This window comes from Alosa alosa, chromosome 3, assembly GCF_017589495.1.
Source record: "Alosa alosa isolate M-15738 ecotype Scorff River chromosome 3, AALO_Geno_1.1, whole genome shotgun sequence".
Lineage (NCBI taxonomy): Eukaryota > Metazoa > Chordata > Actinopteri > Clupeiformes > Clupeidae > Alosa > Alosa alosa.
Window position 1 is genome coordinate 17975057 of NC_063191.1, and position 17500 is coordinate 17992556.

A 17500-nucleotide genomic window follows, 5' to 3' on the forward strand; every position below is an offset into this window, starting at 1 on the left:
TGGAGCGCTCCACAGATGGAAAATGCCTATGGAGCCCTAATGCGTTTGCTTGGTCGGGTGAGGCTGGTGGAGTATATGGGAAAGCAAGTATAAACTCCTGTGTGCTTGATAAGTGAGCCGGGGGGAAGGGGGATGGGAGGGAGCAGCTCCACTGTGGATGTCCTGGGAGAGGGCCGGCCGGTGTGTGCTTATGGTCTCCAGTATTTGCCTTTTTTGGTCATACTAAAAATAGGCCCCAAAGTATCCAGGAAATCGCCCCCTGGCACTATTTGTTTCGAATTTGATTGCTGTCAAGAAACAACGTGCCGGGCGAAACTGCTTAATGCAAAAGGCTGAGTGGTTGCAGCGAAGAGGATATTTAATCTGAACCAATTAAACTTTAAGCTCTGGACGACTCTGTCATCAGTCATGCCAAACAACCCCCAATCCAATCCAATCCCCCCGCCCCCCTTCCCCCTTCGCATCCCCCTCCCCTCTTTCTGCCTCAGAGACCATCGTGCTCTCTCTCTGTGGAAATAAAAACATCCTTTTTCCAACACAAAACTATTTCAGCACTCGGTTCAATCCCACATACAGGAATCAGTGGTTCGTACGGAACACACAACACTGCTGGGTCTGATTTAGTGCAGCTCCATGTCAAAACTCAACAACAAATTAACTTTGCCGTGCAGACTGCAATAAAACTCAAACACATTGTGTCATTTGAAAAGAAAATACACACATACAATATGCATGGCAGTAACATCTGTTTAGAGAGCTACGGCCAACTGAGCAATTGTATTAGTTCTGATCAAAAAATATTACATTCGGTCGCTATAACCTAATTGGTACCATTTTGATTGTATTTTGAGATTATAATTATAGTTTGATTATAGTTTGAGATAAGGAATAGATATGGAGTCACAGAGAGGACAAAAAGCCTAAACCAGACTGGCCCTTGATCCTATAGAAGAAGGTCCATTAAATAATCAAAGGAGTTTTTTTTCTGACATACACTGCACCGTCGTGGTCTGGAGTGCTCCAAGAACTATAAGAGATTGTAGTCTTTTCATGTCTCCGAGAAGAATGTGTTAGAACTGTGGACAATGGAATGATAATAATGAAAGAACGGTCAAAGGACACTGACGGAAAAGAGTGAGAGAGGGGGTGAGAGAGATAGGAGAAGGAGGGAGACTTTTGCGTGAGGACATCTACAGCTGCCGCAACAGGGGGCACATAGGTAGCAAATCATCTGGCCCTGGGGAGACGATGCGTTTGTCCAAGGAGAGTGCAGAGTGATGCAGCAGAAAGCGTCTGGCCAGCGCTATAAAAATGATACAGTGCTCGGCACGTTCTTCTGCAGTGACGTCTGCCTCCTCCTCATCAATCTCCTGTTTTTGATTTCAAAAAGATACACAGCTGAACCACCGGGGTCTTATGACATCGGGGCAATAAAAAGTTTCCAAGATGTCGTCCTATAGCGCTTGTGCAAACACACAACTTTATCACAGCCTGACCACAGGCGAGCTCTCGAGAATTAAGGACAGATGTGGGATGACATGCAAGTCAGCACATTTTTGTGTTGCTATCAATCCTGAGAGATGCTAACCTCACTAATACTGTGACCCAGACACAAACATGTCTTCAAATCCTGAACATTCAACGTAAGCAACAGCACATTAACCGGGAGAAGAGGTGCCATTGTGAAGAGGGGCCATTGTCCTCCAGGAAGTGGACATTGGTACAATCCCTCTGTGGCTTTCTCTGGTCACAGCGCATGCTAGAAGCTCCTCATCGTCTGCCCTGCTGGAGCTGAGGGGCTTATCGGCTTACGGATGCGGTGATTCTGGAGCGGTGTACCCAGGGTGCGCTCAGTCAGCTGTGCTCTGCCGGGCCCCAGGGCTCCTCTCAAGCATTACTGGAGCTGTCAAAATTTGTCCGACCAGAACCGACACTTTCACCCAACGATACGCCACCCTTTAGCCCTCCAAAAACCCCTGCTCACCACAGCTACATCCAATTTTTGAGGGGACCTGACCTCCTATTCCAGTGTTTAGTCTGGTCTGTGTGGGACCACCACATTGCAAATGCTTGATCTGATCACAACAGCTTGTGTGTTAAGAGCTTTGCTACTACTCACTAAAGTAGCCACATTTTTATGTGTGCAAACTCTCAATGGGGGGCCTGTTTAAGCGGTTTGGACACGGTTTGTCTGCGTATATGGGGCTGAAGGGACCTGGACTCCTGCAGAATTATGTTGAGTTGAGTAGGGGGCTGCAGCCTTACTGGGAGGGGGTAGGGGTGGGGAGGTAGAGTCCAGGGTTGCAGTGGGTTCAGCGTCGGTCATGCACCCAGATGGGCTGAGTGGACTCTGAACGCTGGACGGATCCCTGGCTGCTGAGAGGGCCTCCGGGTAAAAACTAAATAAATTCGGCCGGGGTTAGTGTTTCCCAGCAGGGATAAAGGAACTGCTTGTTTGTGTTGCATTAAGTATTTCACACGTTTCCCCATGCTTGTCATCTCCACCGAACTATTGGGGGGACTGTTTGGCTATCCACTTAGAATGTGTAATTAGATTTTGTGAAAGCTTTCAAAATGGCCTGAAATGTAAGACCTCTTTTCTGAACCCAGACACTTGTTGAAATTGAAGGCACATTTATTGCGAACCACAACAGAGACTCAAGCATTATTCAAAAATTCTGGCTTGGATCGCCATCGACTGTTTATTCCCCCTTGCGTGCACCATTCAGTATAAATTGAATTTGCTGTAAATGCATTAAGGCAAATCAAGCTGCTTAATAACCAGAAATCTGAGGTTCTGACAAAGGCCACGTGACCTGATCAGTTGTGTTTAATAGCCATACATAGCCTGCATGGACAAAAGCAAATGTGCCAAATTTTTGACAAAGATGTATCTGCTGTAAATCCATGCTGTTGTGATGTTCAATGTGCATCACACATTGATGCACATTTCCAACCGCCCTAAGGTCCGGTTGGAAAAGGCTCGTTTGGATCAGGCACACATTCCAGCTGGAGGAGAGCATAACCGAAAGCTGGCAGGTTTTCTGCTGAAGTCCAAAGTATTGAGGCCAGCCTGCTCAATGAGCTGGCCCAGGACGCACGCCTTACAAGGAAGTCTGAGGAGAGGAGGGGTAGTGAGCAGAGCAGGGTAGCCATGCAGAAGGGCTTCCTCTCCTCTCCTCTCTCTTTACCTATTCTTCTCTTTTCCTCTCTCTCTCTCTCTCTCTGTCTCTCTGTCTTCCAAACATACCTCTACTAAGTGTCCAGTACAGTAAAACACCACTTAGTCAGCTCTTTCAAACATTTAAGTAGACAAAAGCGCTGGTGGCTGGGGTATAAACTGTGAAAGCTGGAGGAAGGGTAAACTAAACATGCTTTTTAGCTTTGCGTGGGACTTTTAAGTGAAGCTAAATCAGCTCCTCCAGAAAGGACAGGACAGGGCAAGGTTTGCTACAGGCATCCCAACATTAATGTACCCAACACTAAATCTCACATAAGAGGAATGCAGAAGGAAGTAAGACATAACTCATGAATATTTTCCTCTAGCACGGGAAGATTACTGTGATCTGAGCGGCAAACACCTCTTTTGCCCTAACCCCAAAAAGGAGCATAAATTTTACAGACGCTCCTTGTAAGGAGCTGCAAAACGCGGCTTTGCAGATAAAGTTTCAGGGCTGCAGTGTTGACATGGACACCAGTGTGAACCCTAAGCTTCTTCAGAGCGCGCACATGATACATGCTCCGTGTGCAGCCTCAGCGCAAGTGGTGAGGCCGCTGCAGATGGGACGGACAGACTTAATGAGCGTGTCTCAGGTCAGAACAATATTTTCCTTCTTGTTTGCGTGCTATAAAGAGCCGCTCACACAGAGGCCGGGTGGCGGCAGTGGGAAAGGCTCCGAGATCCCACGGCGCTCCTTTTTGGGACATGAGGAAGCGCATATTTTGGAAAACTCACTCTCTGTGGTAGGGGCGGAGGGCTTCTTGGTCTTCTTGTCAGCTGGTGAGGCATTTTTGTTCGAAGGATCTGGAGCAGAGAGAGACAACAGAGGGAGATACATGTGAGATATCTCGTGAAGTCATTATCCTTTGCCAAGATTGCAAATACAATGGCAAAAGCACACACTATTTTATGTACTGTGCATGCATTTAAACATATACTGCATGCAATCCTCTAGTACAATGGCTTGCTGTGACAGTGTGATGGCTAACAGGCCCGGCAAGTGACGCATATATACTGTGTGAGATATACAATAAGGACTACTTCATAGGCTACAGTGCCACTATATTTCTTCTAAATCCAGCATTGAACTACAGGCCGGTCATATATTTTTGGCTCATAACAACACCATTAATGTCAGTTTAGTTTTACATGACCTAGTCCTACAGGCCCTGGAGTCTTGTCTCTTACAACGACTCCTGTCATGAATCTACCCTTCAAATGAGTTTTGGTCCCTAATGGGAAATGGGCTCTGTCACGGCTCAGGAACTGAAAATAGGCATTCAAGCATAATACAGAAACATGTATATTTGAATAAGCATGAATACCATTGTCAAATACCAAAAAGAGGTCAATGTCTTTTGCACTCCATTGAAATATTTGGCACCAAATTATATGCTCTTTTAAGACATTTTGACGGCTTTTTTGAGCTGCAGTTGTTTCCAAATGAATAAGAGGCTGTTTCATGACACCAGGAGCAGTAGCCCTGCTTGTGTTTGTGAGGAGCAGGCCTGGGCAGGACGACGTGCTTGGCTCAGGGACGGGTAATTGTACGGCGGAGTGTAATTGCAGGAAGTTCCTGGCCTCGGGGCCTCTGGGGAGAGAACAGATACACTTGGGGCACTCACCGTCCACCAGCACCACGCAGGAGCACTCCGCCTTCCCGCCCGCGTTCTCCGCCCGGCATGTGTACTGGCCCTCGTCCTCCGGCAGGGCCTTGTTAATGGTCAGGGAACAGCGTCCTCCTACACAGACACACACACACACACGCTACAAAATGAGAAGCAACCCTTTCCTCTGCAGAAAAGTTTACTTAGGTTCCGAGGGGACAACTGTTGGGGCTTTGGCACGGCGAGATGCTAACAGTATGTTTATGGGAAGAGAGGAGTGTTTACAGATGCTACAGTTACACACAACTATGCATGGAACGAACAGCAGAAACTGAAAGTGGACAACAGACATCCAAAGTACAGACACAACACCTCTAGGGAGGCGGCATTGCACTCGCCATGCACATAGTGTAGTGTTGTGTAATGCATCTTGCAACACTTCTTCTGTGATGGGAGCCAATATTTCCTTCACTTAGTTTGCTTTGTTTGAAAACTCAATGGCTTGTCTCTCACGGAACTCATGTTCAAGCTTATGTATACTTACAAAGAAACACTATACACTATAAATATGCTGTACATTGCATAAGACACAACAGTGTGCCAAAGAGGAAGCAGTATATAATGTGAAAGCATCCTTTCCTTGTCGCCACCACTGCTGCCCTCTCATCCACTGTTTAATTATCTCTGGACTCTGAATGTCCACTATGTACAAACTATTATCCCAGATGACCAGAATGTCATAACAAGGCAAGCAGGGCTCTGCGAGGCCCCCTCTAAGTTGGTTCACCCATCAACACATGATCCAGGGCTGCCCCAGCAGAGCCAGTTACTGTAGCTGTGGATGCCTGTAAACCTGGCAGAGTGGTCCCCAGGAGAGCCCAACCAGGGAGTCCTCTATTTTTAACACCTCCTATTTATACCACAGCAATAACAAGTTGTAGATATGACACAGCGCTCGCTTTTATGGGGAGAACCATTACTTGCACAGAGGACAGAATAAAGTGGCCATGATGACAGGGCATCTTCATCAGTTGGGAGATCTGATTTTCCTCTGTTCATGGAAGCCACTAAGGAAGGGTAGGGAGTCGGCTAGGTTTTCAGGACTGAGGAACTTTGGAAGAGAGCTAAACTTAATGGAGCAACTTACTGTAGCTCTAGCATCAGGTCAACAAAACCTTCATAAGAATCACACCTTCTTGGATGTCTTAGTGGTCATAATTTCAAATTGTTGCAAATGTGATCGACACAATGTATAAAAAAAGCCGTAGTACTCACCCTCGTTGGCCAAAACAATGAATTTGGACGCCTTGATGGGTTTCCCCTCCAGAGTCCAAGTGATCGTGGCCGCGGGGATGCTGCTGACCTGACACTCCAGATGCAGCCGCTGGCCATCCAGCACGGTCAGGTCGCTGAGCTTCTTCATGAACACGGGTGTCTTGGCCATAATCCCTTCTCCTTCGTCCACGCAGTTGGATGCTGGGCTCTCACCGTTCTTCTCGATGCCGGTCGCCGGCTTCTTTCCCAGGACCCCTTTGTCCAGGGGCTTGGGGGGAGCAGCAGGCGGGGCCTTCTTGCCCAGAACTGACCTGAAGTCAACCTGCTGTGGGGCCTTGCCCTTGCGCTCGTCCTCTGACAGGGTCTTGGGCTGCACCTGTCCTTTCAGGTTGCCCCGGAAGTCCATTTGCTCCGCAGTGATCTCTTTCAGGTCCTCCTCGGACACGCTCTTGGTGTTGACCTTGCGGCCCAGCACTGTGCGGAAGTCCAGCTGCCGCGGCTCCAGCTGGCGGATCTCGTCCTCGCGGTGCTCCCGGGTCTCCACGCGCCGCTTCAGGAGTCCCTGCGTGCTGCTGCCGCCGCCGCTGGCCTCCTCCTCCTCCTCCTCCTCCTCCTGATGCTGCTCCTGCTGCTGTCCCTGCTGCTGCTGCTGCTGCTGCTGCTGCTGTTGCTGTTGCTGTTGCTGCTGCTGTGCTGCTCTGGTGCTGCGGCTACTGCTGTGTCCCTCGCTTGCACCTCCTCCTCCTCCTCCCCTGGCTTGCAATGTCCTGTCCACTCCTCCCACAGGCCCACCACCCTCTCTGCATCGGCACCCACCGGAAGAGGAGGAAAGGAAAGCAAAGCAAAGGAAAGGAAAGAAGGGGGGCAGAAAAAAAGAAAACACAGAAACAAAAACAAAACAAGAGGCGGTTAGAGAGACCTGAGTGGACGGGCCGGCACACACACACACACACAGAGACCTAACTAGAGATGGACAGGGGGGAGAGCACAGTTCAATTCAAAGGCACAGTTACATCACAGATGACTTCAGTAACCATATAAGGCAATTTGGTCTAAGTGGGGGCCCCAAGCTTTTTTTTTCCCCCTTCAGAACAATGGCACATCTGGAGGAGGTAGTGTCAACAATTTATTTGGTTAGATTCGGGGATTAGTCTGACTCAGAGCCAGGATCTGGGGGCAGGAGGTGCATTAAAAATAACTCCCAGCTCAGGCACTCTTCAATTGAGGACCTACTCTCTCTGAGACTCTCCCGGGGAGCTCCCCTCGGTGACCAGCAGGCTGGCGACACAACTGCAATCTCCCACTTTGTTCCTGCAGGACAACAGAAAACCAGATTGTTCAGAAAACATGTCAGTCATTGTTTTAGACCTATGGCACATTATAGACAATTGACATGACTGATTGTCTGATCCTAATTTTGAAAATCTTAAAAAGGTGACCAATGCACAATGAGATAATTTTATGTAAACTATTGCAAGTCTTATATAAACAGAGAAACAATTTGGATTTATTTGGATTTGTCTTTGTATTCTTACTTCAGGTAGATCTCATAGTCCCCGGCATGATGAAGCCTCACTTTCCTGATGAGCAAGGAGACCACATCCTCCTTCTGCAGGATGTCAAAGTCCGCCCCTGCTGACACCTCCTGGCCATCCTTCATCCACACGTACTCAGGGAAAGGGTCCCCCGCAATGGCACAGGACAGCAGGATGTGCTGACCGAGGCTGGCTGTCATGGACTTGGGCTTGGTGATGAACCAGGGCTGGACACCGTCCTGAGGCTCTAAAGCACCCACACAACACAGAACAGAACAGGCTATGAGGAAGACTACCACAAGAAAATGACCATCATTAAGAGAGCTCAGTAATCACAGAGGTTTTTGGCCACAGCCCATCACAGTACCTGAGTCAATAAACAAACACAGTATCAGCTAATCAGCATGCATGCATTAGGGTGGTAGTGGAAGGTACCGGCCAGGGACTGAAGAGAGTGGACATGTGTACCTTGCACAGTGAGAGAAGCCTCGGAGCGCGCCTCTCCCACCTCATTCCACACCTCACAGGTGTATTTGCCTGTGTCTTCAGGGAACACCTCCTGGATGAACAGAGTGCATTCGCCCCCCTTCCGCTCGAAATGGAAGTCCTCGGACTCCTGGATTTCCTTGCCATTGTGAAGCCACACCACCTCTGGTGGAGGGTTGCCTAGGAAATGGTATAGGTGAAGGGCATTCGATTAGTTAAAGAGTTCAGTGTCAGTCCAGTCAAGATGTTAAGAAGGATGATTTTACACGTACATATGACAAATGCCAAGCTACTATTGAGGCAAACATCAACACCTACAGTTGTATTAAAGCTATCAAAGTCTATTTTACTATGTGAACTGACATTTTAGGGTCCCAAGGAAATTAAGAGACCAAGGAACAGATGTGACATCTCCCACTGACACACACCACACACACACACACACACACACACACACACACACACACACACACACACACACACACACACACACACACACACAGGAAGTCTGGGAGATTATATAATAATCTGAGAGGAATCATGCCCTCAGGTCACTCACTGGGAGGAAACGAGAGCACACAGTGAGAGTGCTCCACAACATCTCATCTCCAGAGGCCTCAGAGGAAATACCACTCAGCAAAGCAAACAGACTCTTTAGAACAAAAGCCACAGGTCTTAGCGTCCCAGTTTAGGAAATGGCGGTCAGTGACAGTTAGCATCAGATGCTACATGGAGAGAGCCGCCTACCTGCCACCTCCACGGACATGATCACCTGGCTGCCGTCCATCACCTTCAGGTCCTTCAGGCCTCTCAGGAACACCGGTGCGGACGGTCTACTTGGGTCAACCGCTTTAGTAGCTTTAGTCCTTTTGACACTTGGCTTCTCTGAAATTGAACAAATGGTCAGTCAACTTGTGGTAAAGACAAAATAACTCACTTAGTTCGAATACAACTGTGGGCTGAGGTCAGAGTGACCGATGCAGAAGTGAAGTGGAAAGCATAGGCGTCCATTTCTCCCACTGTGTCCTTTTTCCTGTCACAGTGATTATTCTTATTATCATAACCATCAACATTAATTACTGAAATGTCACAAGAAGTACACAGAGTGGAGTGGGTAAATGGGGTGTGATTTATTTCTGGCACATCAGATACAGGAATATACAGTGTACACATGTCCTCCCTGAGAGCGCGTCCCCAGAGACCGCCTCTATCAGATGGGAAAGACTCGGACGTTTCCAACATCAAAATATCAGCTGGCCACCATCTCATACAGTATGGGGAAACTAATGCATTCACCATGCCACGGGACTACAGTGGGTAAACTCGATCTCCTCTCTCTCTCTCTTTCTCTTTTCTCTCTCATGCTTCCCCCCCCCCCCTCCAGGATAGTGTGCCATCGAACAGTTACAGAAGATTTAGTTTATTTTCTCTGGCAACCCACTCCCAGTGCACGTCCAATGCATAAACAAGTGTCCAGGAGAGGACACATAACATGCCGTAATGTCATAAGCAGCCCTCCGTGTTATTGTCTTTGGGAAAACACACAGTGTAATACCATCCTCAGAGCAGCGTTCTGGTGAGGCGCATGGACAGTGTCTCGGCGGCCATTAAGACATTACAGCAGTCAGGCTGCCCAAGTGTGACCTGATGCAGTGAGCCATAAGCATGCATCCACCGAGCCAGAAATCATTCCGAGAGGGCCAAATCACATTAAAGCTGCACTTAGTGACCCCTAGCAGACTCTCGTTTTGATTTCGTAGAATCTTAATTGTTAATGACACTGAATGAGCTTTGCGCCAATTACTTTTTAGCCTATTTATGCTGGAGAAGACGGCACAAGATATTTTGGGAGTTCAGAGTTTGGATCCACAACCTACATACTTCCTTTGAATGCAACCTCAGCATGAGTTCTTTCAATCAGACCCAACTACAACAGTGAAAAGGCTATGTTTTTAGCATTGTGTGACATGCTCAGTGTGCAAGTGCTAGGGCAATCTTCTCCAAGGCAGTACTCCATGCCTTTGAAGGGAAAAGGTGGCACTCTTTCCAAGTTTACTGACTCATAGAAGCGTGAAAATTAATCGACTCTGGATGAAACTGAATATAAACTCACTGTCAAGTTCATTCTGAAACAGAAACACATTCCCAGATCTTCCCCGAGGTATCATAACTGTTAAGATGATACCAGAAAACAGGAGATGGAAACCAGACTCAAAAAAACTATAATGAATAAATTTCTCATCCCTGGCATTCTTGAAAGCTTTCATGATTACTTTTTTATCCAGGCTAAAAAAAGGAGGCTATTTCTTCTTCACAGTGGAAACCACCACTGTGTGTGTGTGTGTGTGGTGGGTGTGTGTGTGTGTGTGTGTGTGTGAGAGTGAGAGAGAGAGAAAGAGACCGGGAGGCTTCTCCGGTTTGAGCTCTCCATGTATGGTACACCGTTCTGTGCCACTGCTCCAGGTTCCCCCCACAAAAACCCTTTGGGACAGGGCTGGGGGGCTCCATAAACTCTGGCCCATCGTCTGTATACATTGCCCAAATGCCACGGAAGGGGAGGGTGTGTGTGTGTGTGGGGGGGGGGGGGGGGGGGGGGGGGGGGGGTGGTTATTGGACATCGAGCAGCTCCAGCTCGCTCCCATCACCGCTGCTTAGACAGCTGAGCTCCAGTGTAGCCTCTCAGACCTTTCCTCTCCTCTCACTCACTTTCAGATGAGTTTACTCAGTACAGGCACGGCCATTATGATCATGCATGCACCCATGCTTGATCATAATTCTTTATTTGTTCAATGTTTACGTGTCCTCTTCTCTGTCTCTTGTACTGTATGTAGGAGAGCCTGCAGAGTGCAGACTGGCTTGGTGGTCGTGTGTGTGGGAAACTGATGGTATTTCGCATTTTTACCCACTCAGAACTGAACCTTTGCACCGACAGACGAGATGCACGCAGGAATGCAGAAAGCAGATGTTTCCTTTAATGCTACAGTACTGTACGTCTAGGCCTAAAATAACCAGCCTACGAAAAAAGAGAGCTGGCATTCACTTATCAGAGATTAAAAACAAAGACGGGTTGACCAAAATGGAGACATCTTTTGCTTATTTAAATGGTCCACTTGAGATTTCCTGAGACAATAAGCCCTGATTCTTTCACATGATCAATGGTAAGATGCAGTTTGGCCAAGAAGGTAGCTGACAGTCCTTTAAAAATAGGCATAGAGAGAGAGATGGATGTCGATTTGATATGAAAACATGCTGGGGATGTTCAAGTCCTATGGTCCTCTCCTTCTTTTTGGACATTTTTATGGCAGTGGGATAATTTTAGCACACAGAGGGGGACTTTTTTTCCATGTCTTAAAATAGGCAGAAAGGTACAGCAGAGAAAGTGCTCAGTGTGCTGTGGAGTCAGAAGCTAACAAATGTGACACGACCAAAACCCCCAGAGCTGCTTACTGCATCCATTTGCAGTAAGCAGAATATAAATGCAGAATGCAGGGAGGTCTCTTTAAAAAAAAAAAAAAAAAACCTGACATGGCCGAATGGAGTTCCTGACTGTTGGTGGTGGAATGGATGGGACGTTAGAGGGAGAGAAACTCTACACACAAAGCGAGAGGAGAGGAGAGTGTAAGAACAGCGGCCCACCTTTGACCAGTACGATGGCGGAGCATTCGGTTCGTCCGTGCTCATTCTCAGCCACACAAAAGTAGGAACCGGCGTCGTCTGGCAGTGCCCCCTGCACCGTGAGCTGAGCCTGGCCCCTCTCGAATGCGGTCTGGGCATGCTGGCATGGCTTATCTGGAAGGAGAGAGCGAAGGGGAGACCTTCACACTTTATCACACGAACACAAGTGATGCTTAGGAATACATGTTGGAGTAATAAGATACGAAGGATATAAATGTGCCTGCATTGGCAATGGAAGAAACAAATAATAATGCATTCTGAGTTCTGAGTATATATCAATATGTTGAAAGAGGGCTCCAAACCGTGTAATCCCATAAATCATGGCATGGAATATACAGTATGTGTAAATAAGGTGCTGACAGGCTGTTATAGAGATAACATTTTGACCCTGATATCCAGTGATCCTCTGTCACTATCTGCTGAAGCCAATGGCCTCTGTGAGGTCATCCATCCCAAGAAGGGCATATTCAAATCCATGTCAACTTTTATTTGTTGAGCTCATGGAGATTTCATAATCATCCAGCTCTGCACAACGATGTCTGCTTTTCAGGCAAAGCACTCGCCAAGTCTGGCTGGGTGTTAGATTTCACAAGGGAGCAATGCACAATATTCCTTTATATGGGTTCCTGGGGTTTGCATTTGGACTTGACACTGTGATAGCTCACACTGCTGGTTCCAGCAGTAAAGAGTTTCAACAGCCCGGTGCCTCTATCCCAGACGTGCAGGGTCATGGGATCCATTCCTGTTTTCGTACAGTAGTACACATTAAAAACTCTCGTTCCACTGCTTGTGGCCAACAGATCGCATCAGCCTTTTTTTTTTAGACATCTGGGCTTCCTGTTCACCGCAACACAAAGGTATAAAACATGTTGTGGAAACTATGAGTAATCCTTTACCTAGAAAGGCCCCTGTCCCTGTTTTCTCTGATAGAGAATTGATAAGAGGCTAAAGAATGTTTGGAGAGCTTTCAGCTTAATATTGTCAACATGTGGCTATTACAGTCCAATGGTTGTATATAAACCATATGACTGCACACTATACATGAGAGAGATAAGCTGCCATTGCTCACTTTCCAAGGCATATTTAAGCTCTTTGACTATGCAATTCCTCAACATCTAATTTGGCTTCGACTGGCTGTAGTGTTTTGTGTCAGCCTAACGAGCAGACCTATTTAGTGACAAAGCGTTGCTGGGAATGGACATGTCATCTCAGAATTGCCAAGTGGAAAAGTGTTTTCCATTTAGGTCATTATATTGGCCAATTTGTGGTCCGTAAGTAACACATTTTGTCACAATGTTTAACAGCAAACCAGTATCTATGAGGTGTTATATAGAGCTTGAAGTCTTATAGGGAAAAAAGCAAAGTTGTGAATATTCATTCTCTTAAATCCCAATCCCAAAACTTTCTTCTCAAGTCTCCTATAATATGAAACCAACAACACTAATCAAACATTCCAATGTCTCCTCAAAAAGCCAGCCACTCCATCTCAGAAACATAATCTCTAAGATCCATGCTGTCATTCATAACCAAGGGCAGACTACTTCCTCAAACAAACATTTCAGTGAGCTGCACAGAAAGACAAAAGGGTAAATAATCTGTTTGAGTAGCAAGTCTTTGGCAGGTTTCTTAGAGAGGAAAGGCAATAGCTGACATCCAGTCCACTGCACACAGAGCCTCGTAGCTGAACCGGCCTCTGCCTCTCAGAATAGGCACATCTCAGTAGTCCCTCTACCCTGTAAACTTGTTTTTGTAGTTGTCATAAAATACACTGAGCATTTACGGGACAGCTTATTTTAGAATAGGAAGTCTACCAATGCCCCCTGCTGGCAAGGGCAGGCACCACACCACAGGGCGTCTTGGGAAACACTCAATCAGAGATCAGAGCGAACTAAAGTTTGAATCTTAGGCACTCTAGGAAGTGGTTCTGGGGTGGTTTTAAGGTAAATGTAAGGGACAGTAATTATACAAAAACACCTGTACTGCCCCCACCATAAATGACCCCTTCTACCCTATGTGCTGACCAGAGGAGAAAAAAACTTAGGTGGTGAGTAGTACACACACACACATCTCATACACACCGTCTGCCACTCTCCTCTGTCACACACGGCCCCTCACTCATTCAGCCTCTCACCGTCCAGCAGCCAGGTGACAGCGGGCACGGGTCTCCCCTCCACGGAGCACAGCAGGGTGAAGTCCTGACCGGCGGTCACAGAGCAGCCCTTTAGCAGGCTGCTGAACACGGGCGCTCTACCTTCTGGACGTTGACCTGTGGACACCACAACACTGCTCTGAACACACTCTCTCCTGGACATCAGCGGTGACTTCAGTGTGGCTTAATGGTCTGAGTCACTATATGGTCCTGGCAGAGTGAAATGCAAAATGTGGCACACTGACTGTCTTGGAATCTGAATCTGCAGTGATGTTAATTTGCCAGCAGATGGCCCAGTTTCTTCAGGCTTAGCGTGCCTACAGATGATGTAGACTGCCAGAAGCATGTTATCTCATGGATAACGCAACCTACTGTATGATTACAGTGAGAACACGATAACATGGAGTGCGCATTAGCTCACTGGAGTGCTTACAATTAGAGATTGGTATGTTGATGCTTAAATAAAGTAACAAAAAGTATGCATTACTCAGTGCCTTGTGTTTAAAAATAGTTATTTTTCTGAGATGCCAGAGATTAGATGCTTCAGGGCTCCTTAACAACATACTCCATGACCTGGCCAGGCTGATTATAAAAACACATTTTGATTATCCTTGTACTGAAATACTGAGCACACACACACACACACACACACACACATGTGCAGCACAGACACACACACACACACACACACACACACACACACACATGGGCACATCCCTATTAGCAAGATTAATGGGCAGCATCACTGAGAGGGGTTCTCACTCTTCACGTGGAGTGTCCAGGTGGCGGTCACCTTCCCCCGGCTGTTGGTGGCGGTGCAGCCGTACTGGCCGGCGTCGCTCCTCTGTGCCCGGTCGATGCAGAGCAGGTGCACGTCTCCCTCCTGCTGCAGGCTGAGTCCGGCTTGAGGCTTGGCGGGGTGGCCATCCTTCAGCCAGCTCACAGTGGGCAGCGGGGAGCCCGACACTGCCAAAGACCACAGTGAGCTCATTAAGGGCTTATGATAAAAGTCATTAAGAGGGGGCAGTGGACAAAAATAGTCAAAGTTAAGTATGTGACACCAACACAAATGAGGTACAGAACATCTTAGATAAACAATAGGCACTGCTAGCCTTTCTAAAAACCTTTTAGAAAAAGGTTATGTAATGGGACAACAAATAGTGGTCCTATAAGTACAGTTTGACACAATTTTAGTACAGTTTCTTTGCAAATACAATAAGTTTACCTTGTTAGCAAAAATATACTACCTTAGTATTGTTCTAAGAGAACACATAGCCATACCAAGAATGGATGCATTTAGCATAGAGTACTGTATGTCTAATCCAGTTAAGCAACCCAGGCAGCTGTTATGAATGTATCAGAAACAATCAGTGTCTTAAAACTATAACTTCCAAAGACACATCATCAGCAGATGATTCTAGTTACCTTGGCATTTGAACAGGACTTTGGTACCCTCCAGGGCATCTTGGCTCGGAGGCTGGAGCTCAAATCTGGGAGCTGCTCCCACCAGTGAGTCTGCCCGGGTCTCTCTACCCAGCCTGAGGACCTCTCTACTGGGCTCCGAGGGGGACGAGGCCCCAGGCGCTCGGCCAGCGCTGGAGAGCTCTCCTGCACCCCTACCCACCCTCCCCAGCTCTCTGGACGCCTGTGCGCCTGCCCCAACCCCCACTGGCTGCTGGGGCCTGACTGAGCTGGAGGTGGAGTTGGAGCTGGAGCTGGTCGCAGGGCTGGACGCAGGGCTGGACGTGGAGGCCTTCAGCCGAGACTCTGCCCTCCTGGCGCCCTCTTCTCTGGGCTCAGTGTGTGTTGTTGTTGTTGTTGTTGTTGTTTTGGGGGCGCCACTGTGTTTCTCCAGCCCTCCGCCCTCGTCTCGGTGACCTCTTTGGTGTCTCTGGTGACTGTGACAGTACTAGTGACCTTGCGCTCTGACGCCTCTGACTGAGGTCTGCTGGACTGCTGGTCACTCGTTAGGCCATTGCTGGCGTGGCGGCCTGATGGGGTTTCTGCCACCTTTGAGGCCAGGCTGACTTCAGGAGCCGGCCGGGTTCTGCATGAGAGTGGAAACAATTCAGGAGGCTGTTATGTTACCAGCTCAGTGTATATTCAGAAAACATTCCACTATATTTTCTCAGGCCTACCTAAGGTATGTATTGGTTGTATCACATAAGCGGACTTACGTGCTTGACTCTGTCCCTGAACCTGTAATGAAAAACAAACCCATTTACAAAGGTATGCCTAGCATGCCAGATAAGATGTTCTACTCACTGCACTCACATTGGAAGTAAAGAAATAAATGCAGGGTTGGGGAGGGTATGCAGGCCATGGCAGGTCAGCTCTTATTTTATTATCCCTAGATCAACTGTGTTCGGTTCAAGGCAGGATTGAGTAAATGATAAAGAGCTTAGCTGTCAGCTCAAGACAGCTCAGGTAACAGTATGTTCTCTACCTTGAATGTTCAGTTCAGCCGAAGCCATGGCCTTGCCGGCGCTGTTGAAGACTGAGCAGGTGTACGTTCCTGCGTCCTCTGGGCAGGCGTCGCGGATCTCCAGGAAGTGGATTCCGGACCTCTCGAACATGCCGTAGCGGCCGGAGGCATGGAGCTCCTCATCTCCCTGTGGGGAACAAAGACAGTGAGACACAGATGCAGGGGGACTTCTGTCTGTATCTCTAACTCTCTCTTTAACCCTAATCCCAACCTTAGCCCTAACCCTATCTGTCTGTCTGTCTGTCTGTTTTCTCCCCTTTGACAGTTCCTCACCCCTCTCTGTTTTTCTTGCTCTCTTTTACTCTCTCTTTCTATCTCTCCATCTCTTTCTCTCTCTCTCTCTCTCTCTCACCTTGAGCCACACCACCTGTGGTTGAGGACGCCCGGTGATCTTGGCCGAGAACTTGCCACTTTGTCCCACCCGCAGGAACAGCCGTGAAGGCTTGGTCACAAACTTGGGGGGACTTTCCCCCCAGATGCTGGGCCGGTTCTCCGCGGCAGGGACACCGAAACGACCCCTGGGATCATGGGAAAGAATTTGGTCAGACGTCCCAGTGTCCCAGCCTCTCATCCTCCCAGCGTGTTTTAATAGCCACTAACTACTCTTTTCATAACAGACAAACACTATGAGACTGCAGCGCGTGGTTGACAACTTAGCCTTTCGGTATGCAGTTTATAAAACACAGAGGAAATAAAAACAAGGACACATAAGAAGCAAAATGATGAGGAAAATTATCCAGATCTATCAAAACTCTGCATCATGTTCTCCCATTCCACAGATATTCAAACAGACCAAAGCTGGGTTTTAGGAAGAAGTCCCAGAATGAAGAACCATCAGCTTACCCTGTTGTTCTACTGTTTGTTGGAAGGCCATATTTCTTTGCTGCATTACCTGAGGTATAACAGAAAACACCTTTATTACAGCACTAACATGTTTTCGTGATTACTTCAGTAGTTTTTACCCCAACAATGGTTCATAACTAAATGTCTGTGTGGCTACTTGTTGTGGGATGTTTTCTGTGCGACATATGCTTCTGTTTATGTTTAGTAAGTTTGAGGTGCCTAAGT

At 47.6% G+C, this 17500-nt stretch overlaps 1 protein-coding gene across 1 annotated transcript in view; it reads right to left on the minus strand.

Moving 5' to 3' along the window:
• mylka (myosin, light chain kinase a) overlaps positions 1–17500 on the minus strand; it is a 45323-nt gene that overhangs the window by 11409 nt on the left and 16414 nt on the right. Inside the window, 16 exon segments of the mRNA XM_048239499.1 lie at positions 3956–4024; positions 4846–4962; positions 6103–6902; positions 7336–7413; positions 7638–7884; positions 8106–8303; positions 8871–9008; positions 11760–11912; positions 13930–14064; positions 14710–14913; positions 15373–15802; positions 15805–15994; positions 16125–16146; positions 16394–16559; positions 16785–16950; positions 17276–17324. Of these exon segments, the coding sequence (XP_048095456.1) occupies positions 3956–4024; positions 4846–4962; positions 6103–6902; positions 7336–7413; positions 7638–7884; positions 8106–8303; positions 8871–9008; positions 11760–11912; positions 13930–14064; positions 14710–14913; positions 15373–15802; positions 15805–15994; positions 16125–16146; positions 16394–16559; positions 16785–16950; positions 17276–17324 (3162 nt within the window).